General features: G+C 39.6%; 3 protein-coding genes, 3 long non-coding RNA genes and 1 other non-coding gene across 7 annotated transcripts; 3 read left to right on the top strand and 4 right to left on the bottom strand.

The window, feature by feature from the left end:
- Positions 1-836: 836 nt before the first annotated feature.
- On the top strand, positions 837-3460 carry LOC125579198 (phosphoinositide phospholipase C 4-like). Its single transcript, XM_048742980.1, has 8 exons — positions 837-1229; positions 1397-1590; positions 1677-1812; positions 1901-2131; positions 2223-2461; positions 2552-2669; positions 2745-2897; positions 2970-3460. The coding sequence occupies exons 1-8, from the start codon at positions 927-929 to the stop codon at positions 3348-3350; spliced, it is 1755 nt and encodes a 584-aa protein (XP_048598937.1). The 5' UTR covers positions 837-926; the 3' UTR covers positions 3351-3460.
- Positions 3461-3945: 485 nt separating this feature from the next.
- Positions 3946-7137, top strand: LOC106420273 (phosphoinositide phospholipase C 5). The gene is made up of 8 exons (XM_013861132.3): positions 3946-4683; positions 4765-4961; positions 5044-5179; positions 5262-5462; positions 5749-6005; positions 6088-6205; positions 6278-6517; positions 6584-7137. Exons 1-8 carry the CDS (start codon positions 4357-4359, stop codon positions 6875-6877), a joined length of 1770 nt encoding a protein of 589 aa, XP_013716586.2. The 5' UTR covers positions 3946-4356; the 3' UTR covers positions 6878-7137.
- A 1323-nt stretch (positions 7138-8460) lies between these two features.
- On the bottom strand, positions 8461-9939 carry LOC125579200. Its single transcript, XR_007317200.1, has 4 exons — positions 9796-9939; positions 8980-9538; positions 8661-8890; positions 8461-8552 (listed from the first exon to the last, which is right to left on the bottom strand). It is a non-coding gene; the product is annotated as an uncharacterized LOC125579200 (long non-coding RNA).
- A 320-nt stretch (positions 9940-10259) lies between these two features.
- Positions 10260-11080, bottom strand: LOC125579201. The gene is made up of 3 exons (XR_007317201.1): positions 10878-11080; positions 10695-10761; positions 10260-10501 (listed from the first exon to the last, which is right to left on the bottom strand). It is a non-coding gene; the product is annotated as an uncharacterized LOC125579201 (long non-coding RNA).
- A 189-nt stretch (positions 11081-11269) lies between these two features.
- On the bottom strand, positions 11270-12149 carry LOC125579202. The gene is made up of 4 exons (XR_007317202.1): positions 12080-12149; positions 11868-12001; positions 11532-11727; positions 11270-11435 (listed from the first exon to the last, which is right to left on the bottom strand). It is a non-coding gene; the product is annotated as an uncharacterized LOC125579202 (long non-coding RNA).
- Positions 12150-14633: 2484 nt separating this feature from the next.
- LOC106420503 (phosphoinositide phospholipase C 1) lies at positions 14634-17612 on the top strand. The gene is made up of 8 exons (XM_013861347.3): positions 14634-15298; positions 15468-15664; positions 15749-15884; positions 15951-16130; positions 16209-16535; positions 16631-16786; positions 16917-17003; positions 17108-17612. The coding sequence occupies exons 1-8, from the start codon at positions 14993-14995 to the stop codon at positions 17405-17407; spliced, it is 1689 nt and encodes a 562-aa protein (XP_013716801.1). The 5' UTR covers positions 14634-14992; the 3' UTR covers positions 17408-17612.
- A 2930-nt stretch (positions 17613-20542) lies between these two features.
- Positions 20543-20649, bottom strand: LOC125579620. Its single transcript, XR_007317680.1, has one exon. It is a non-coding gene; the product is annotated as a small nucleolar RNA R71 (small nucleolar RNA).
- Positions 20650-24109: the final 3460 nt, after the last annotated feature.

The raw sequence follows: 24109 nt of genomic DNA, 5'->3' as shown, positions 1-24109 counted from the left end.
TCCACTCCACTTCCCAGTCTCTCGGACAGAACAGACATTTACTACTGGGAAGTCGATGGTAAATCTCTCACCTCTTTTTCTGCTGCTCAAACTTGGAACTCTATTAGAAACCATGGGGATAAAAAAGAGTGGGAGGAAGCAATCTGGTTTAGTGGCCACATACCCAGTCAAGCCTTTCACATGTGGGTGGCCCAATGGAACAGACTTCCTACCCGGAATCGCCTCGCCAGGTGGTCACCGGTACCAGACAAGTCTTGCCTTCTCTGTGGTACCCATGATGAAGACAGAGACCACTTATTCCTAAGATGCTCTTTTAGTGAACAGATTTGGAAACAAGTAACGAGGCGCCTTGGCTACCGACCATTCCTCTTTCACACTTGGACTGCTCTCCTGGACTGGCTCCACCTTAAAGACAGGACCTCCTCTCTTACTCTCCGCCGGCTTGCTGTACACACAACTGTTTCAAAGCTGTGGTTTGAGCGCAATAACAGACTCCATAACAGCAGGTCCTCAACTCCAATGATCATCTTCAAAGACATTGACAGGACTATTCGCAACGCAATCCACGCTAGGAAGAGGAGACGGAAATTTAGGAATCTAATGAGTCATTGGCTTAGATTCTTTTAGCTTGTTGGAATAATTTTATTCCAGCACTTAAGCTCTTTGTTGTTTTTTACCTTTTTTTAGCAACAAATTGTTTCTTCTATTTCTTTTTGTACATGTACAAACTTGCCTCATTTTTAATGATAATTCACATACTTATCAAAAAAAAAAAAGGATTGATCTGCGTATTTAAGTTATAGAAGCAGGAACAAGAAAGGTATCATCACCACCTTTCCACCTTCTTGGATCTAAACAGAACGATACATACACATACATAACAGAAGACAAGAGAAAGAAAAAAAAAAAGAAGGGGTAGCTACAGAATGTGTCTCATCTTCAAAAGGAAGTTCAGGGTGACGGAGCCTGGTCCGGTTGATGACGTCAGAGACGTCTTCTCCAGATATGCGGAGGGTCAAGCTCACATGTCGCCGGAGCAGCTACGGAAACTCATGGCGGATGAAAGAAGAGAAGACTTAGGATCGAGTCTCGAAGATGCGGAGAGGCTCGTCGACGAGGTGCTTCGCCGGAAACACCACATTGCAAAGTTCACCAGACGAAACCTCACTCTTGAGGACTTCAACTATCTTCTCTTCTCCACTGAACTCAATCCTCCCATCGGCGACAAGGTTAGCTTTTCTCTCTCTCTCTCGAGTCAACTCTGTTTTTTTTCTTCCTTGAATATGTGAGATTGAAAGTTTCTAAATTTAGAAAGTTCCATTTTGGATACTTTCTATTCCAGGAGTTTGTTTACTTAGGAGATCTGTTTAACCAATTGTTGGATCGTTTTTGTCAGGTCCATCAGAACATGGATGCTCCTCTGTCACATTATTTTATATTCACAGGCCACAACTCCTACTTAACCGGAAACCAGCTGAGTAGCAAGTGCAGTGGCCTTCCCATTGCAGACGCATTGAGAAAAGGCGTGAGGGTTGTTGAGTTGGATCTATGGCCACGTGGTAAAGATGATGTCTGCGTTAAGCATGGAGGGTATATACATGTATATTCAATTTGATTCTTACTCAATATGGATGTTGTACTGTTAGTATTCTCACACTTTGGGATCAAAATGGCAGGACCTTGACTAAGGCTGTGAAACTAGGGAGATGTTTGGAGTCCATTAAAGCTAATGCTTTTACTACTTCAAAGTATCCTGTTATCATCACTCTTGAAGACCATCTAACTCCTAAACTTCAATGCAAAGTTGCCAAGGTTTTTCATTCTTCTCACTCCTTGAAAAGTTCATGGGTCTATCACAATGTGTAGGCTGGATATGTGATACTGTAACTTTTGTTTGCAGATGATAACTCAGACGTTTGGAGAGATGTTGTATTACCATGACTCTGAAAGTTGCAAAGAGTTTCCTTCTCCAGAAGAGTTGAAGGGGAAGATACTCATATCAACAAAACCTCCAAAGGAGTACTTAGAAGCTAATGGTGCCAAGGATGGAGAGAAAGGGAAGGATTCAGATGAGGATGTATGGGGCAAGGAGCCGGAAGAACTTATTTCCACTCAGTCCGAACTCGACAAGGTTTGTACTGTCTCTTACCATGAAGGGCTTTGATTTGACTGTGCATGTTTGTTTTTCTCCAATTCACACCACTTTTCTTAATTGATGTCAGGTCTCAAATAATATAAACTATATCAATCAAGATGATGAAGAGAGGGGTTCTCGTGATTTTGACACGTCATGTTCATTACAAGCACCAGAATACAAACGCCTTATTGCCATCCATGCAGGGAAGCCAAAGGGCGGTTTAAAGATGGCTTTAAAGGTTGATCCAGACAAAATCAGGAGACTTAGTCTAAGCGAGCAGTTACTTGAGAAAGCTGTTGCATCACATGGTGCAGATGTTATAAGGTATTTGTTATTTGTCACATGCTAAACAAGCATTGTATAGCTAGTATTTGCTACTAGTATCTCAAGCTAATCTATTAAAAATGTGATCAGATTCACCCAGAAGAACTTTCTGAGGATATATCCCAAAGGCACAAGGTTTAACTCTTCAAACTATAAACCTCAGATTGGTTGGATGAGTGGAGCTCAAATGATTGCATTCAACATGCAGGTTTGTCTCAAAATCTTCACTCTCTTGTTGCTCATTTTTAACCGTTATGAAGCTAAATCAAAAACATAAATGCAGGGGTATGGAAGAGCATTGTGGCTGATGCAAGGAATGTTCCGAGCTAATGGAGGTTGCGGTTATGTCAAGAAACCAGATTTTCTTATGAATGTTGGTCCTAATGGACAAGTTTTTGATCCAAATGAGAACTCCTCCCCAAAGAAAACTTTAAAGGTTGGTTACTTGTACCATTGTCTCCTTCTCCTATGCCACCAAACAATCTTGCTTAACATCTAACAATGGCAGGTGAAAGTCCTTATGGGAGATGGATGGCATCTCGACTTCAAGAAAACTCACTTTGATCGCTACTCTCCTCCAGACTTCTACGTTAGAGTGGGTATTGCTGGAGCACCTGCTGATAAGGCGATGGAGAAAACAGAAGTGAAGTATAATACGTGGACACCCATTTGGAACGAGGAGTTCACATTCCAGTTAACAGTTCCTGAACTTGCTCTGCTCCGTGTTGAAGTGCATGAGTACGACAACAATGAAAAAGACGATTTTGGAGGTCAGACTTGTCTGCCAGTGTCTGAGTTAAGGCAAGGCATACGCGCTGTTCCACTCTACAACAGAAAGGGAGTGAAGTACAGCTCCACGCGGCTTCTAATGCGCTTTGAGTTTGTCTGAAGACCGACAGTTTTGGTTCGTGTATCCATCTAGAGTTGTAGCTTTATGTTATGTTTTATTATGTAAAAAAATCGAATGTTTACCTGAGTAATATATAGATCTTTTGCATTTTTTTTTGTGAAGTTATAATCACATTAAGAAGCATCTTTCATCTCAGCATCTTAGCATATGAAAACATAATCTTTTTATTCTCATTTCTGGATTATTTGGTATCGGATAGCTTAAAATAGTTGTTTCTACACATGTGGACTTGTATAGATATCAAGAAGCTTCAAATCTTTGTCTACATTATTTATAGTTCTTTAAGCCTTTTGTCTGCACTAAACACGTGAAACTTTTAAAGTAGAGTATACATTTTGGAATATTTTGTTGTTATATGAATCTTTTTGTACTAATTAATCAATATTCCCTTTTAGTGTAACTTTACATTTAACTACCTCAAGGGATTTATTCTTAATCCATAGATAGAGACCACACCACCCACGTATATGCTTATTAGTGAAGAAAGAAAGATTCTTTCATTCTGTTTTATCTTTGGAGAGTAACTTATTGAGATTCTTGGAAGACTTCATAAGCATTTTAACAATGACTGGAGAGGTTTTAGGTACCGTGAAATGTGTAAGGGAAAGAAAGAAATTAAAAAAGTATGAGAAACCCAATCGTTGCGTCCATGAAGCTTCCATGCACAACATCATATGCTCCTGGAATTAGATACCCTGCTATTTGTTTAAGCTGGTTCTTTTTGAAAGTGAGTTTTTTTCAACATGAGTCTCTTGGCTGGGAATATATGGAAAAGGAAGAGCACTGAGCATAAAGAAGCATACCATTATAATAATAATAAAGCATGGAAGAAAAAAGAAAGACTTATAGTTGATTGTTGTATATGAAGATCATGCCATAAATGCATGAGTTGTTAGTTAACCAAATATAAATAGTTGCTGGTGAGAGGAAAACAAGTGTAGTATCTTATTGTTTTTTCTTGACTTGAGGATATAAAAGACCTGAGATGAAGAGAGAGCTTGGGAGGTACAAAATGGGTTTGTGTTTTAGTGACAAGTTGAGGATGAACAGAGAATCTCCACCTCCAGATGTGGTGAGGGTGTTCTTAGAGTATACAGAGGGAGGGAACCACATGACGGCAGAGCAGCTGTGTCGGTTCTTGGTTCAGGTGCAGGGAGAGACCGAGGTGTTGGTTTCAGATGCAGAGAAGATCATAGAAAGAATCACAAATGAAAGACATCATATCACTAAGTTCTTGAGGCATTCTTTGAACCTAGATGATTTCTTTAGTTTCTTGTTCTCAGATGATCTGAATCATCCAGTTGTTAGTAAGGTATTATCTCTCTCTCCTAATGTCTTTGTTTTTCTTGTTACATGGAAAGTTTTTTAATCCTTGAAATTCTGATTATTTCAGGTGCATCAAGACATGGCGTCTCCCTTGTCTCATTACTTCATTTACACTAGCCATAACTCTTACCTGACTGGGAATCAAATCAACAGTGAATGCAGCGACGTACCTCTCATTAAGGCATTGAAGAGAGGTGTTCGAGCTCTTGAGCTTGACCTGTGGCCAAACTCTACTAAAGACGGCATACTTGTTCGACATGGCTGGTATGTTGTTGTGTTATGGTATTTATTCTAAGTTTGAAAGTTTTTTGGAAAAGAATAAGAGAGTATGTTTGATGCTTTATAGGGCATGGACACCTCCGGTTGAACTGATCAAATGCTTGAGATCTATCAAAGACTATGCCTTCTCTGCATCTGCATATCCTGTGATCTTAACTTTGGAAGATCATTTGACACCAGATCTTCAAGCCAAAGCAGCCGAGGTACTTTCTTGATCTGAGTCACGGCCGTGTTAGCTAAATAAATTCTTGAAAAATATTGAAGTTCTTCTTTTGGTTGATGAAGATGATGAAAGAGATATTCATGGATATGGTGTATTTTTCCGAGTCTGGCGATTTAAAAGACTTCCCTTCACCAGAAGATCTCAAGTACAAAGTTGTAATATCAACAAAGCTTCCTAAAGGGACTTTGGAAAAGGAAAAGGATTCCGAGTCAGACGTATCAGGAAAGACATCATCAGAAGATGTTTCAGCAGATGATGAGAAGGTACTTGTGTAGTAAATACTTCTTTTTTATTAACCTGAAAGTATCTCGGACGTATGAAAGGGCCTAGACTAATTCCCAATGAAAGGTGAAGTGTAGTAAGATGTTTTTGTAGCCATGTTGCTTAGCTCCCCGGAATCTGCCTACCACTACATCACCACTTTGTGGTTACTTGTAGTTAATATTTCAAAGTTTTAAGTTTCTCAATGTTTTGTGACATAACAAAAACAAAAGTTTCTCAATGTTGTCTTAGTTTCTCTCTTTGCTTGCATGCAATGGCTTTGTGTAGGTTGAAGAGACAAGCGAGGCCAAAAATGAAGAGGAAGGAACAAGCGAGGCCAAAGAGGAAAAGGATGGAGGATCAGATAAAGAATCCAGCAAAATGGATCTCCTCACATACAGTCGTATGATATTGATTCCTTCTGGAAACGCTAGAAATGGATTAAAGGAAGCACTTACGTTCGATAATGGTGGCATCAGACGTCTAAGTTTGAGAGAGCAGAATTTCAAGAAAGCCACTGAAATGTATGGAACCCAAGTCATCGAGTAAGTATCACAATCCCTTTGAGACATTGCTTTTGTTTTTTTTATTGCTCTACACGCTCACTACTTAGAATCATAATCTTAGATTCACACAGAAGAATCTGTTGAGGATATATCCAAAGGCAACTCGAGTAACCTCCTCTAACTACAAGCCATTCAGCGGTTGGATGTACGGAGCTCAAATGGTTGCTTTCAACATGCAGGTTTGCATTCTTTCTTTCGAGTCTTTTCAACATTTACCAAAACCTCATGCATCTTGTGCCTCTGATGTTCAGGGCTATGGAAGAGCTCTGTGGATGATGCATGGTATGTTCAGATCCAATGGTGGATGTGGATACGTGAAAAAACCGGACTTTATGATGAACAAAGGTCCAGACGGAGAAGTGTTTGACCCTAAAGCGAAGTTACCCATCAAGACAACTATGAGAGTGAAAGTATACATGGGAAAAGGATGGGACTCTGGTTTCCAGAGGGCATGTTTCAACACTTGGTCTTCTCCAAACTTCTACACAAGGGTAAGCAACTCATTACACAAGATTCACTTTGATTTAGACGCTTGAACTATATTTGTTTGAAAGCAGGTGGGGATAACAGGAGTAAGAGGTGATAGAGTAATGAAGAAAACAAAGAAAGAAGAAAACACTTGGGAGCCATTTTGGGACGAGGAGTTTGAGTTTCAGCTTACGGTACCGGAGCTGGCGTTGCTCAGAGTTGAAGTTCACGACTACAACATGCCAGAGAAGGATGATTTCTCGGGGCAGACGTGTTTGCCTGTAGCAGAGCTGAGACAGGGAATACGTTCTGTTCCTTTGTATGATCGTAAAGGCGAGAGACTTGTTGCCGTTACACTTCTTATGCGGTTTCAGTTTGCTTAAAAAATCAGACTTTCTTTCTTCTTATTATCATCCTACAAAACGTAGCAGAGAGGCTTTTTCAATTTGTCACTAATAACTCATGGATAATATGCGTACATATAAAAGATATAACGAATCAAATAACTATGGTTGTTCTGAAACAATAGTAAGCTTTTGATATATGAATGAGCTTATATATGTTTGCTCACGATGTATGAATGTATCATGTTGCGTTTTGCATATTTTTGACCGTTTAATAAAGATATGTATTAGTTTTTTTTTTAAGTAACTAAGAAGTTTTGGGTCTGTAGACTCTTGCATCTTTCTTAAGTGAAGTTCATATCATATTAACTTAGTTTTTTAATTTTTTTTTTGAAAAATAGATCCTTTGTAACCGAACTGGAACATTGTGTCTTTGGGTTTACATGTTAGTTTGATTATAACTTTAAAGTTTAACGTGTGTAAACTGATCCAAGAGAATTTACCAAAAGTCAATGAATACTTTTTTTTGTCAACAAAAGTCAATGAATACTTGATGATAGTATTCAAGAATTAAAATCTATAAACAATAAAAAAATAAAATAGAAAATAATGTTATTCATTGAAAATATAAAATAATATTTAAAATGAATCAAAATTTTAACATTAAAACAACAATTAGTATGAGACGGAAAGAGTATTAAATTGTGAAAATGGTCAAACTTGGTAGAATAAAAACTGTTGGTTTGACTTAGCGGTTTAAGCTGTCAACGACTCCGAGAGCCGACGACTCTTCCTCTCCTGCACCGTTGAGAATTCTGACGATTTGATCCGATATCACATCTCGACTCTTCCTCATGTTCCATCGACGAGCAGAATCGAAGCCGGCGGTGGTGGAGAAAGGAGGAATTCCGGTGCTTGTGGAGATAGTGGAGGTTGAGACAGAAAGAGATGAGTGTGTCGATACTGTTGCAGCTTTGTGAGGAGAGTGTGGTGTGTATCGAACCATGATGGCTCGTGAAGAAGCGATTCCTCCAGTGGTGGCTCTTTTGCAGACGAGTAAGAGTCGAGCTAAGCTAAAGGCTGAGGCGTTGATTGAGCTTCTCAGGCAACCAAGACAACAACACTTAGATTCTAACATAAACTAGAGAGTGTGCGACTGAATCTTTCGTATTGTATTTGTGTATAAACACAGTTTGAATAATGTATGTACGGATACTTATCATTATCCGAACTCGGAAGTGATCAGTGTAATTGACCCCTCCAGTGGTTTGGGCTTTTACTAATGAGCCTTTATAGAGCACTGAGTATTAGAGCAAACCCATTATTTGGGTCTTCTCAGCTCAAGCCCACATCTGAATCAAAGCCCACAAGTGAGCAGAAGCCCAAAACTGAAGAAACACTTCAACGGTCTTCTGCAACACAGCTGGAGAAAGCACATGAAGTGGACGGGAAGAAGAAGATGTCAACAGCTCAGCTGGTCCCGGTGCACAATCGATTCCAGCCATTAGATCCTGAAGACACATGAGATGAAAACCCTAGTGTTTAGCATATAAATATGAATGTTCTATGTAACAGGAACTCTAGGGGAAAATCAATAAAAAAGAAACGTTTTCACCTTTTTCCTAGTTTGTTCATACTTTCATGGTATCAGAGCACTAGGTGTTCTAGCCATGGAACTAGATCCATACACTCCTCCCTCCTTAAACATCATCCACTGCGTCACAGCAAAGCTAAATGAACAAAATTTCTTGTTCTGGAAAAAGACAGTTTCAGTCCTTTCTAAGTGGACAACGCTTGTTTGGATTTGTCACTGGTACCATACCTCAGCCTGTTTCGACCATCTTGGCGCCTTCTATTCAAGGTACATCTACGCCAGTGCCGAACCCGGACCATGAGCTTTGGTGGCAGACAGATCAAGTCATTCAGTCCTGGTTGCTTGGATCTGTCACAGACCAGCTTCAGAGTGTAGTTGTTCACTGCACCACATCTCACGAGATCTGGACAACGCTGGACAACCACTTCAATCGACCCTCTAACTCACGCTTGTTTGAGCTGCAACACAAACTTCAAACGGTCACAAAGGCGACCAAAACTATGGACGTGTATCTTCAAGAGATAAAGACTATCAGCAATCAACTTACCTCCATAGGATCGCCAATGACTGAAGTTATGAAGATCTTTACTGCTCTCAGAGGTTTGGGAAAAGACTTTGAGCCTATTAAGACCGCCATTGAAGGAACCATTGACTCTCAACCCTCTACTACATTTGACTCCATCATGCCTCGACTTGTTGCCTTTGATGACAGACTTAAGAGTTATGATACTGGCCAAGAAGTTACTCCTCACTTGGCTTTCACATCAGTTCGCTCAGGTCAAGGGGGCCAGTATTACTCTTCACGAGGAAGAGGAGGCAGAGGTAGATCTGGAGCTCGTGGTCGAGGATACTACACAACAAAAGGTCGCGGCTTTATGCAGCAGTTCTCCTCCTCTGAGACAGATACGCGCATTGTCTGTCAGATCTGTGGAAAACCAGGACATCAAGCATTCAGATGCTACTTTCGCTACAACAACAACTACCAGTCTGAAGAATCTACTCAAGCCCTTGCTGCTATGCGCATTACTGACATTTCTGATGAGGCAAGTGCTGACTGGTATGCTGACTCTGCAGCTACTGCTCACGTCACCAACTCTGTGCACAACCTGCAACATGCTCAGCCTTATCACGGTTCAGATACAGTTATGGTTGGAGATGGGTCATATCTGCCTATAACTCATACTGGATCTACAAACTTGGCTTCAGCATCAGGTAATCTACCTCTAAAGAATGTTATTGTGTGTCCTAAAATAAAGAAATCTCTAGTTTCAGTTTCTAAAGCTACAGATGATTATCCTTGCTCTGTCAAATTTGATAACTCTGAGGTTCGTTTTAAGGACAAAATCACAAAGAAGGTACTTACCAAGGGAAGAAAGGTTAACGGGTTGTATCAGTTGGAGAACGCTCATCAAATAAAAGCTCTCTACTCCTCTAGGCAGCATTGTGCATCAGATGTTGTTTGGCATAGGAGACTTGGGCATCCTCATCAGCAGATTCTCCAGCACCTGTCAGCAAATCAACTCATTTCAATAAGCTCAAGATCAAGCGAGATGTGTGCATCATGTCAGTTTGGCAAGAGTAGTAGATTACCTTTTCAACCTTCAACCTTTGTTGCTAAAGCTCCTCTGGAGAAGGTTCACTGCGACTTATGGAGACCTGCTCCAACAGAGAGTATTCAAGGATTTAGATACTATGTAATATTCATTGACCATTGGTCGAGATATTGTTGGCTCTATCCTATGAAATATAAATCAGATTTCTATTCTATCTTTTGCAAGTTCCAAGCATTAGTAGAAAATCAACTGAAGAGTAGAATAAAAACCTTTCAGTGTGATGGTGGTGGAGAGTTCATCAGCTCTGCGTTCCTGAATCACCTGCAAAAAGATGGGATTCAGCAACAGATCTCATGCCCTCATACTCCACAGCAGAACGGTCTTGCTGAGAGGAAGCATCGTCACATCACCGAGTTGGGGCTGTCTATGATGTTCGACAGTAAGATGCCATTGAAGTATTGGGTAGAAGCCTTCTTCACAGCAGCCTTTCTGAGCAATCTTCTACCAACTTCAACCCTGGAAGATCATCAAACACCACATCAGAAGCTGTTTGATACTCAAGTTAACTACAGCTTTCTAAGAACATTTGGGTGTGCTTGCTATCCCTCTTTGCGAGACTATGCTATCAACAAGTTCGATCCTAGATCACTAAAGTGTGTTTTCCTAGGCTACAACGACAAATACAAAGGATATAGGTGTTTATACCCACCTACTGGTCGTGTATACATCACAAGACATGTGCTATTTGATGAGACCCTGTTTCCTTTTGAAGACACCTACAAGAAAAGCCATCCATCTGTCTTAACTCCATTGCTTAAAGCATGGCAGATGAGCTTTAAAGAGAGCAACTCTACACCTGAAGAAACAGAGCATCAGGAGAACAATTCTGTACCTGAAGAAACAAGAGTTTATCATCAGACATCTGCTCCTCGTTTCTCAGAAGCTGATTTTCCTCCTCTTGCTTCACAGAATACTCTCACTGTTTCTCCAGACTCTTCACAAAGATCAAGCACCAGTTCTCCTGATCAATCATCGAGCAGTACAACATCAGGTTCTTCAATTCCTGCTGCGGCTTCACCAATTCTGGATGCTCCTGAACCTGCTCAATCACAACATCCAATGGTAACAAGATCAAAATCAGGAATAGTCAAGTCTAATCCAAGATATGTTCTAATGACACAAAAGGTTGCTATTCCTGAACCAAGAACTATAGCTGCTGCACTTAAGCATCCTGGTTGGAGACATGCAATGCAAGAAGAATATGATACATGTGAAGAAACTGGTACCTTCACTCTGGTTCCTCGAACTCCGGATATGCACGTTCTAGGATCAAGATGGGTGCACAGAATCAAGCTCAATGCGGATGGTTCTTTCAGTAAACTTCGCTCGCGTGTGGTGGCAAAAGGAAACGAACAGGAAGAAGGGATCGACTACTTGGAAACATACAGCCCTGTGGTAAGAATGGCAACAGTTAGAACTATTCTTCACATGGCAACAGTTCTAAACTGGGAAATAAAGCAGTTAGATGTAAAGAACGCGTTCTTACATGGTGATCTTCAAGAAACGGTTTATATGAAGCAGCCTGCTGGATTTGTTGATCAAAGCAAACAAAATCATGTGTGGCGTCTCAACAAGGCAATCTATGGTCTTAAGCAGGCTCCCCGTGCATGGTTTGATAAGTTCAGCTCCTTTCTCATCAAGTTCGGCTTTGTCTGCTCCAAGTCTGATCCGTCGCTGTTTGTCTACAAAACAGAAAAAGATATCATCATACTTCTACTATATGTTGATGACATGGTTATAACAGGAAACAGCTCAGACAGTCTTGCTAAGCTTCTTCAACATCTACACAAAGAATTCAGAATGAAGGACATGGGATTCTTACATTATTTTCTTGGAATTCAAGTTCAAAGCCATGAGAAAGGACTCTTTTTGTGTCAACAGAAATATGCGGAAGATCTTCTCGCAGTTGCCTCTATGACTGACTGCACTTCTATGCCTACTCCGCTTCCTCTTCAACTGAACAGAGAACAAGATGAGTCACCTCTATTCTCAAATCCTACTTATTTTAGAAGCTTAGCAGGGAAACTACAGTACCTGACACTGACGAGGCCAGATATCCAGTTTGCCGTCAACTACGTCTGTCAGAAAATGCACAGTCCAACTGTTTCCGACTTCAATCACCTGAAAAGGATCATCCGATATGTTAAAGGAACAATCACCATGGGAATCTCTCTGCATAAAGACACAGACTTCACACTCACTGCCTACAGCGATAGTGATTGGGCAGGATGTGGATCTACGAGACGTTCTACAGGAGGATACAGTACTTTCATGGGAAAGAATCTGATCTCCTGGTCATCCCGGAAACAACCTACAGTATCTAAAAGCTCTACAGAGGCAGAGTACAGAACCTTATCAGAAACAGCATCTGAAGTTACATGGTTGTGTTCGATCTTCAGAGAATTGGGGCTTCCTGTTCTCACCACGCCTCTGTTACTCTGTGATAATCTCTCAGCAGTTCTTCTCTCTGCGAATCCTTCGTTTCACTCTAGAACCAAGCACTTTGCTCTGGACTACCACTACGTTCGCGAGAGAGTAGCTCTGGGTGCAATTGAAGTCAAGCACATACCGAATTATCTTCAGATCGCAGACATCTTCACCAAATCGCTTCCTCAGGCTGCATTCTCTTCTCTCCGTGACAAGCTAGGAGTTGATACCTTCGGTGCTGACAAACTCGATGTCGATGTTCTCTCCAAGCCGAGTTTGAGGGGGCCTATTAGAGCAAACCCATTATTTGGGTCTTCTCAGCTCAAGCCCACATCTGAATCAAAGCCCACAAGTGAGCAGAAGCCCAAAACTGAAGAAACACTTCAACGGTCTTCTGCAACACAGCTGGAGAAAGCACATGAAGTGTACGGGAAGAAGAAGATGTCTACAGCTCAGCTGGTCCCGGTGCACAATCGATTCCAGCCATTAGATCCTGAAGACACATGAGATGAAAACCCTAGTGTTTAGCATATAAATATGAATGTTCTATGTAACAGGAACTCTAGGGGAAAATCAATAAGAAAGAAACGTTTTCACCTTTCTCCTAGTTTGTTCATACTTTCACTGAGCACATCTCAAATGGCTCGCTAATTAATAATGGACGGGGATACCAGAAAAACTTCGCCATTTACCCTTTATACTTTGACTAGGTGAACCGAGTATATATAGGCTTGGGGCTGATTGGATATCCAGAATATTTTAAGGTATCCGGATCCGGATTCTTATACAGCAGACCATGATTTTACTATCTTTCTGGGGTTTTCGAATATTCAGATATCGGATATCCTTCTAAAAATTGTAATATCCGGCGGATATCCAGATTCGGATTTGGATCCCTAAAATAAATAAAAAATAATATTAATATATATAAAATATCAACAATAATGTAAAAAAAAATGTATATAATGTTTTAATTATTTCTATGTATAATATTACAAAACTTACATAAATTTTATATATAATATTATGAAAATGAAAATATAATAATAGTTTATATATATATATATATCTTACTATTTTAAAATAATTAATAAAAATTGCGGATCCGGATATCTGGATTAAAAAATCAAGACATCCGGATCCGGCTTTGACGGATCTAATATTTTACTATCTAGATCCGAAATTGGCCTTTCTGAATATCTGGATTTTTGGATCGAATCCAATCCAGATCGGATCTCGGATCGAACTGGATCTTAGATAAAAGTTCGAGGCCTAAGTATATAGGAGAGAAACCATGTTCAGCTTTGTTAACCCTACTGAGTAAAAATAAGCTACGTGAATGTTGCCATGCTTATTCTGAACGTGTAACTTTTTAGGAAATAGGAGATTCTTTTTTTTTTGGTCTAAAAAATAGGAGATTTTGATACACCCATTCTTTACTTGACCTAAAAACTATTTACATAAGTAATGGTTCGTCGATGTGCTAGACAAAGAATGTATGCGATTTTCACATCAAAGTGAGTTTTTAGGAGATAATATATGAATGATTTAGAAACAATTGGAAGTAAACTAGACAACAACAACACAAAACATCAATAGATTCTTGGACATGCGGTAATGGAGAATAATACCAAAATAAATGCAATACAAAAGAATTAGATCCCATATTGGTTAGACATGGTCCAAATTAATTTTCCCACTAAGACATGGTACTAATTGATTGCTTTAATATTGAGTGCATTCCTAAATAATCTTATGAGAAAGTTATATCCATGAAGTTTGATATAATTTTTTTTTTAAGCATGTGATATGTTTTTATGAAAACCATTTTGATTATCTAAAGAAAACATCCTCAACCACATGTAGAAAACACGAGTCTCCAAAACTTATCAATCCTTGTGAGCTGTGTACTAAATTCACATCTTCTTCAACAGTGTTGATAATACATTCAAAAGCATGGACAATAAATATCTGTTTTTTGTTACGACGAATACAGTAATGTTGACAAATGACTATACAGTACCTGTTTACTTTATATGATGATAAATGATTCGCTATAAATGATAAACAAAATCTTATCTTTTCATGGTGACGACTGATGAGCATACCAATGATACCACCAGTTTCTCAGCCATTGGCTCCTACACTCTTACCTTCTTTTTTTTTACATTTGGTCAACGTCGCTGCTCTGGCCTTAAATAATAACTCCAATTCACACAGCCGACACATTATCACTCCAATTCAGTTTTTTAAAGTTTAATATAGTTTTTTGGGTCTAAAGTTTAATATATTTTTTGGGTCTATAGTACTATGACTATGATTAGTTCTTTTTCTCAAATCACTATATAAATGAGGTTCCTCACCAGTAATGAGAATGAAAATCATATACAGTGAACACATGTGTTTCACGAAAACATAAAGCCTCACTGTTTCTTTTTCTCTTCCTTTAAGGAACGTTATTATCATCTCTCTGTTTCTTTTCTATCTGTTTAACTTTCACAAGAGAGAAACAAAAACAAAATGAAGGAATCATTCAAAGTGTGTTTCTGCTGTGTAAGAAGCTTCAAAGTGAAAACAAGTGAGCCACCTCAAGAAATCAAGAAACTCTTCGATGATTACTCGGGAGACGGCAGGATGTCTGCCGACGAGATGCTCAGGTTCGTGATCGAAGTTCAAGGAGAAAAACACGCAGATACGAACTACGTGAAGGATATATTCCACAGGCTCAAACATCACGGCGTTTTTCACCCTCGTGGGATTCATCTTGAAGGGTTCTACCGTTATCTCCTCAGCGATTTCAACTCTCCTTTGCCTCTTTCCGGCGAGGTGAAGTTTAAAAATCCATGTTGACGGTGCTTAGGCGACAAATTAGTTATAAGATTTTTTTTTTTTAAAGTCGGTTACCTAACCACCCGCCTAAGCACAAATAATTACCGCTTAATGATTTCTTAAAATTATTTTTAGTTGTTTCTAAGGGATGATTATGGTTTTTCAGGTTTGGCAAGATATGAATCAGCCTTTATCGCATTACTTCTTGTACACGGGACATAACTCTTACTTGACTGGGAATCAACTCAACAGTAGAAGCAGCACCGAGCCTATTGTGAAAGCTCTTAGAAGTGGAGTTCGTGTCATCGAACTTGATCTTTGGCCTAACTCTTCAGGAACCGAAGCTGAAGTTCGTCATGGCGGGTATGAATCCTATAACTCATTGATTTAGTCCTTAAGAGAAGTCTATAAAACAGTTTCTTGATTAGTTATGCTGTTTGGTGTCAGGACGTTAACAAGCACTGAAGATCTCCAGAAGTGTCTTAACGCGGTAAAGGAGAACGCGTTTGTGGTGTCTGAATATCCTGTTGTGCTTACCTTAGAAGACCATTTGCCTCCAGATCTTCAGAAGAAAGTCGCTAAGGTAAGAACTTGATACATCTTGTTTAGAACAACACTGAGCTTTGAGCGATGATGAATATGTTTGTAGATGGTGAGCAAGACTTTTGGAGGAACATTGTTTCGATGTACCACCGATGAACATACAGAGTGTTTTCCTTCACCAGAAGCACTCAAGAACAAGATCTTGATCTCAACAAAGCCACCAAAAGAGTATCTTCAGACACAGGTCTCTCTAGGCTCAACAACAGATGAATCCGTAAAAGCTAAAGTAAGAGCAACAGAAAACTAAAGTAACCATTAGTACTCTTCTTAAAGGGTCTCCGATGAGGGTTTTGTGTTGTGACAGAAAGTGAAAGAAGCAGAAGAACTGATTCAAGATGAAGATGAGGAGACTGTAGCCATCGAATACAGAGACCTGATCTCGATCCATGCTGGGAACCGCAAAGGAGGAATGAAGAACTGCTTGAATGGGGATCCTAACCGAGTCATACGGTTAAGCATGAGCGAGCAGTGGCTAGAAACTCTGGCTAAGACCCGTGGACCCGACTTAGTAAAGTTCACGCAGAGGAATATTCTGAGGATATTCCCCAAGACTACACGTATTGACTCATCAAACTATGATCCTCTCGTTGGATGGATTCATGGTGCTCAAATGGTTGCCTTCAATATGCAAGTAAAATATTTAGACACTTCCCCTGACAAAAAAAAAAATAGGAAGTACTTTTTTGAAATTGATACTAACTATACTTGGGTTTTGTATGAATGAAGAGTCATGGGAGGTTCTTGTGGATGATGCAAGGATTGTTTAAAGCCAATGGTGGATGTGGTTATGTGAAAAAACCTGATGTTTTGCTCTCCAATGGTCCTGGTGGTGAAACTTTTGACCCTTCCAGTAAAAATCTTCAGATCAAGACAGTTCTTAAGGTTTCATCTTTGTCTTTGATTCTGATGTGTTCTTTTCATCCATTTCTTGAGGCGCAAGACATCATCATAGCTTTTTTGTTTTTGGTAAAATGACATCATCATAGCTTTGTGTCTATGAATATTAAATTAGATAAAGATCTACAACGGAGAAGGATGGAATATGGATTTTTCTCAAGATCATTTTGATCGATACTCTCCTCCTGATTTCTACGCAAGGGCAAGTCTTCACTCATATTTGACCTAAAGAAGATTTTGGAGAACCCTAGTTAAGTTTCTTGTGCGACAAGTCACTTGACTTACCTGTTGTTGTTTTCATTACAGGTCGGAATCGCAGGAATACCTTTAGACACAACAAGTCACAAAACAGAAACGGATACAGACGAGTGGTTTCCGGTTTGGGATAAAGAGTTCGAGTTCCCATTGCGTGTTCCCGAGTTAGCGCTTCTGTACATCATAGTGAAAGACTATGATAGTAACACTCAAAACGATTTCGCCGGCCAGATATGTCTTCCGTTGTCGGAGATCAGACCCGGGATTCGTGCCGTACGGCTCCACGATCGTGCCGGAGAGGTGTACAAGCACGCAAGACTGCTCGTGCGGTTTGTCTTGGAGCCTCGTTAGTCGTTTCGCTGTATGATATTCATACATCATGACGTATGTCAATTGAATAAAGTGTCGGTAAGTTTAAGCCACGTGCTAATAAAAGAATATAGGAAATAACTGATTAAGATCAGCAATACTATATATATAGTTTGTGAATTGTGAGTTTAGTTTCAACAATGTGTTCAAATCTCAAACGGTTGATAATATTATTTAATTTGTTTAAGATGTTGATCATGTGGTAACCACTAATACCAATTGCTTTCGTTATGGCAACCCACACTAAAGCAACATTTCATGATGCCATTATGGCAAATTCATACTAAAGCAACTTTGCTTTATTATTATGGTAAGTTGCACTAAAGGCTTAAATCAAAATGCCTTTATTATAAAGAACATCAATTCTCAAATAGTTTTTTTTAAAGTTTTTATCACAAAATAGTCTTCAATAAATAAAATAACTAAAATAGTCTTTTTTAAAAAATTTAATATTTATTTTTTATTTTTAAAATTTTGAACTCATCTCCAAAACTCAATCCCTTTCATTTTCTTCCTTCAGATCTACAGCATTTTTTTTGAAAATAAACTAAAAAGGTTTATCTAAAAGAATCTCTCTAAAAAGATATATAAATTACGGATATTCCCTGCATGGCAGGCACAAATGTTTAAATCCAATAAGACCGAACCAATCCCAAAATAAGCATAGAAAGAGAATGGTATCAAATGTCAATATCTATGAAAGTCATAAAACCGAATCAAAGTAAACCGTATCCCACACCTATAGTTGTCTAGTTGGTCATGCACCACATGATGATAAGATGAGACAAGACTGGTATCTACAGTTTCTTCAGCTATTAGATACTGAATTAATTAATTTGCCAACATGATCAGAGAAAGAGTGGAGATTTAGGGCTGAATCTATGAAGGCCGACCTTGGTCCCAAGAGACTGAAAATCAGCCTGAACTTGAGCGTCAAACTCTGAGTACGTGAATGGCTTATAGTTTGATGACTTTATCACACAATCTCTCTGCGGGAACACAAAATAACACACCGAGTCTCTTTAATTCTCTCGTCCTATCCTTCTTCTTCACTCTATGCTTCACACTCTTGTACTCATCGTCGCTTATAGCCTGATGATATCTTGTGTATTTGCATAGTTTTAGCAATCATTTTAGTTCTCAATTTATCCATTTAGATGCATTTAGAGTAGATTTAGGTGCATTGCATATACATTTGTCTCTATTAGGTGATGGAGATGCTATTTGGTGAGTTTTGAACCTTTGGAGATGGTTTAGAGACAAGAATGGTGATTTTGGTTCACAAGACGAAGTCCCAACTGTCCCAGCGGCCAACTGCAGCGGCCAAGACAAGCCGCTGGAGAAATCCACTACTCCCTGTCCGATATCTGGAAGATGCAGCGGCCAAACGACAAGAAACAGGCCGCTGGAGTGTGCAGCGGCCTTCTGCAGCGGCCAAATGACATGTCATTTGCCAGCTGCGACACTTAGAAAAATCTGCACTTCTGTTTTTACCAACTTTTTACCCAAATTATCTTGGGTCAACCCATGCTTGTTGGATCGATCCAGCTCGTTTTTAGGCCACTATAAATACTTTTTAGACCTAATTTTAGAGGATATCTTGTTTTCTATCTAATCAAAAGCCACTTTTGGTTGAAAGATTTAATCTTGATCATAATTTCTTATCTTTGCTTGATTATCTTGCTCTCTAATCATGTTTAACCTTGAATCATCCATGGTTTTGGGGTTATTCATGTCTATTAGTGAGTAGACTATCTTGGATTCATGGGTTAGGGTGATTAAGGGTGATTAGAGAAGATCTAGGATGTTTAGTGCTAGATAAACTTGTTTCCTTGCTTGTTGAGAGTTCTCAGTGCTATTTTAGTCATGATCATACTAAAATAGATCTCTAGACATTTCCTGCCCACAAGGTGTATGTTGAAATGCCTTAACCAACTCTTCAATGCTTTTAGCTTGCTTTACCTAAGAGATTAGTTGCTAAAGGAGTTAAGATTGCTATTAGACTTGTTCTCAATGTTTGCTTTAGTAACATTCAACCTAAGAGATTAGATGCTTGAGTTGCTTTAGCAAAAGAACATTCATCTAGAGATAGAGCTTGTTTAGCTTAGTGTCTAGGCATAAGGAAAGTGTTTGATTGATAGCTTACCACCTCTAGATTGGATCTACATCACCCAAGATCAAATGCCTAGCCCCATGAGTCCTCTTGCTTCATATTGAGAAAAGAAAGATCATTACTTTATTGCATTAGCTTACTAGTTCTTAGTTCATACCATCTTTAAAACCGGATTGCACTTAGCTTAAGCATGAACTTGCATTTCCTTTGCTTTAGAATCACCTAGGATTGGTTCGACAATCTTTTATACTATAACATTTGATTAGGAGCCTTGAAAACTCCTAACATCAAATTGGCGCTGTTGCCAAGTTCTAGGTTGATTGTGACATTGGGATTTAGTCACTTGCTTGAGACTAAGTCACTTTTTTCTTTTATTTTGTTACTGGTTCTCCTTCTTCCTCTCTCTCTCTTTGCATTTCAGGTGTATGAACTTGAGGAGCAGAGGTTCATCAAGCCTAGTTCCAAGAGTTGAAGACATTAGAGCACTTGAGAGGGAGATAGCAAGAAAGAGAAGAGAAGAAGAGCAACAGGCTCACTTTCAGAGATTGGGGTTTGAGATGGAGCACAATCAGAATCAGCCTCATGATGGAGTGGCCCAAGGAGCTGCAAACCTTAGGCCACAGCATCCACAACGCCAAGCTAGAGCCATTGGAGCCTATGATCAACCTCACATTCATGGTCATAGGTTGGGAATCAGAGCACCAGCTGTGGAGAACAACAACTTTGAGATCAAGTCAGGGCTACTCAACACCATAGAGAACAATAAGTATCATGGCCTTGCTGCTGAAGATCCATTTGATCACTTGGACAAGTTTGATAAGTATTGTGGCTTATCCAAGACCAATGGTGTTTCTGAAGATGCATTGAAGCTCAAGCTGTTCCCTTTTTCTTTGGGTGATAAAGCACATCAGTGGGAGAAGGCTCTTCTAAGTGACTCTATCACAACTTGGAATGAGTGCAAGAGGGTATTCCTAGAGAAGTTTTTCTCTATCTCAAGGACGGCCAAGATCAGAAATGAGATCTCTAGCTTTCAGCAGAAGAACCTAGAGGGCTTTAGTGAAGCTTGGGAGAGGTTCAAGGGCTATTGGTCTCAGTGCCCACATCATGGCTTCACCAAGGAGAGTTTGCTCAGTACCTTCTACAGAGGTGCTCTTCCAGAGTTCAGGAGTAGATTAGACACAGCCAGCAATGGTTTCTTTTTGGGTAGAACTGAAGAAGATGCAGAAGAGCTGGTGGAGAACATGGCTAAGAGTAACTCAGTCTACAGTGAGGAGTATGATAGAAGCAACATAGGTGATGATCAGCACACCAAGAAAGAACTGAAGTCTCTCCAAGCCAAGTTGGATCTACTTCTTGCAGAAAAGGCTAAGCAGGAGAAGATGAACTTTGTTGGTGATCAGAAACAAGAGGCACCTCCAGTGATCAATGAGGTTGATGGTTTAGAAGGCCAAGAGGAGCTGTGCTTCATCAATGCTAATGGCACATGGTACAAGAAAGAGCCCAACTTTCAGTACCAAAACAACTACCAGCAAAGACCATTCTACAACAATCAGCAAGGAGGTTACCAAGCCAACCAGTCTCCTCAGACTCAAGGAAGCTCTTCTCAAACTCAAGCTCCAGATTCAAGTGTGGATTCTATGTTCAAGCAACTCTTGGAATTTCAGGCCAGAAATGAGAAGACCATGATTTATGAGTTCAAGAACATCCATGCAAAGATTGATGGGAACTATTCTGATCTCAACAACAAGTACATGCAACTTGCCTCTTATCTCAAGGCTTTGGAGAGTCAAGTTGCTTCTATGCCTTCATCCTCCAAGCAGCCAATGGGGTCTCTACCAAAAAAACCAGAAAAAAACCTCAAGGAGTCTTGCAATGTTGTTTTCTCCACTACTTTTCCAGAGATTGAGCTGAGTGATCATGAGAAAGAGGAGGATGAGATTGAAAGACTGGTATTTGGAACTGAATTTGGGGAAGTTGAGATATTTGTTGTGGTCACAGCTGAAGCACAAATTGTGAAGGACGCTGCTAGGAAGGTTGAAGCAACGAATCTGCAAAAAGTTGAGCACAAGGCTGCGAAACAAGTTGAGGAGAGAGCTGACAACAAGCTGAAAAAGGTTAAGCTAGAGGAAGCCACTGACGTTGAGCCATCACCCTATGATAAGCTCCCTTTCCCCCAAAGAGTTCTCACCAAAGCACAGAAGAAGGTGCTCTCCAAGTTCAGGAAAGATCTTAGTGATGTTGGGATTAGACTTCCAGAAATCTCGGATATGCGTGAAGCTCATGTCCAGATGATGCTCATCAAGGACATTATAGACCACCAAGCTGAAGTGGCTGAGCTTTTGGACATCTCCATTCTGAAGATTGATCCACCAATCTCTCCAAAGTCCCTCCCTAAGCTTGAGTTTCAAGGGATGTTCACCTTACCTTGCTACCTTGGTAAGCTCACTTTTGATGATGCTCTTGTTGATTCTGGCGCAAGCGTAAATGTGATCTCAATGGAGATGATGAAGAGTCTAGGGATTGAGAGCATGGAGCCAAACACATCTTCCCTACAGTTTGGAGATTCCTCTTCTACAACTCCCATTGGTCTCATCAAGGACTTCCCTTTGAAGATTGGAGCATGCACCATTCCTATAGACCTCACTGTTCTGAAGATGGCAACTGAGAAAAGAGTTCCATTGATCCTTGGCACTCCATTCCTTACAACAGTGGGAGCTTGCATAGACTTTGCCAACAAGAAGGTCACACTCCTAAATGTGAACAAAGCCGTCTCCTATCCACTACAATCCCCAAAGATGAATGCTGAGTATTGTGGAACAATCACTTGTGGAGCATCCTCCATTGAGAAGACAAAGGCTGAAGGGGTTGGTATTGAGAAAGAAGGTCTTGCTGGAGAGTCCTCTAAAGAGCTGTGTGATGAGCACTTGGAAAGTGCTAAAAAGAAGGAGGTGAGTAGAGCCACAAAGGCTGCTCATGACAAGAAGAAAATTGTGAAAGAACCTCATCCTCCACCTCTTGATAAGATTCCTCACACTCTTACTCTCCACCCAATGAAGCTTAAGGATGGGGTCATTGAGTACAAAATCAAGTGCAAGGGAAGGTCTAAGCTATTCTCAAGTGCAAGAGCCATCATCACTCCTCAACTCCAAAATGATCCAATCAAGCTTCAAGAGCTTCTCTCTCAAATCCTCACCATCACTCTTGATAGTGGGAAGGATCCTCCTCCTCTACTCTCCGCTTGAGGTACCACTCCAACCTTTCCATTGTATATACCTGTTTTTCTTTGCATTTATTCTTTCTTTTGGGTATCTCTTTCAACTTACCAACACAGAGACTGTGTGAACTAAGTTTGGGGGAGATACCAGGTATTTGATCATGTTTTCTTTGATGATATTGCATTGAGTCTTGCATTGTACATAATTATTTGCATAGAAAATCCACAAAAATTGAAAAATTTCAAAAATCACAAAAATAAGCATTTAGTTGCATCATTTGCATCTTTAGGATTGAGTCTAGAAGCATTTAGATTGCATTCATGCATTAGGAGAAACCTTGCAAAGAACACATGTCTAGAACTCAATTTGACATCCTAGCTAAACATATCAAGTAGCTTAAGCATCTCTTGAAAGCTTGCATGCTTCGAGCCTTGAAAACTCTTCTTAAACTTGTTTGCTTGCTTGATATTGACATTGTTCTTAAAATCAGCTCCAAACTGAACTTGACTTGAATGAACTTAATCTCTCTTGCATATGGGCATTTGCATACTTGATCATAGATCTCATACACATTTGGGTTATCTTATTCCTTCATACCTATCTTTGTTAACCCAAATGGCACTCCTTACCCTAAAACCCTAACCATTCTTTGAGACCAAACATTGAATTGCATGAGTGAGGCCTCTTTTGATAGCTTGTCATGTGCAAAATCTTGAGAGTATCGGAGGTGACATAGGTTGATTCTCATCATTTGGGGATGGTGAGAGGGGTTTGTGTGTTCTAAATTTCATATCTTAGGTTTGGAGAGTGATAAAGATGAGAGATGAGCAAAAGAGTATGAATAGAAAAGAATACTCTAGGGATAAAAAGAAAATAAAAAGCTCTTGATTTTGCAACAAAGGACCTTCTCCTTATAAAAAAAAAAGAAAAAAAAGAAAAAAGAAAAGAAAAAGAATCAAAGAGAAGTTGGGAAAGGAAATGAAAAAGAGTTAGAGCTTGTAGAAAGTGAATTAAAATCCCTAGCAGTTGAGTCAAAAGAAAAAGAGAGTTGTTCATTGGGTGAGTGATGTGAGGGGTTTAGATTGATTTTGAGATGATGATAAAGAGGGTAGAACTTGTGATCACTTATAACAAAACGAGGTAGAATGATGAGAATGAATCTATGTATGCATGAGTTGCTTCTAATCTTAGATAAATTTTGCATAATGATCAAGCTCCTTGTTTTGAGTGATAACCACCCTTAAATGAAAACATTTGAACTCATCTCTTCATTCATATTAGACCATTGCTTACCTAGCCAAATGATTGAGATCATGTGCCCATTTGTGAGAGTTCACCTTGTGTGTGTGTGTGTGA

Source organism: Brassica napus, chromosome A10, assembly GCF_020379485.1.
Source record: "Brassica napus cultivar Da-Ae chromosome A10, Da-Ae, whole genome shotgun sequence".
NCBI classification, from domain to species: Eukaryota; Viridiplantae; Streptophyta; class Magnoliopsida; order Brassicales; family Brassicaceae; genus Brassica; species Brassica napus.
The sequence above is the reverse complement of the archived record's forward strand: the minus strand, read 5'-3'. Positions and strand labels throughout refer to the sequence as shown.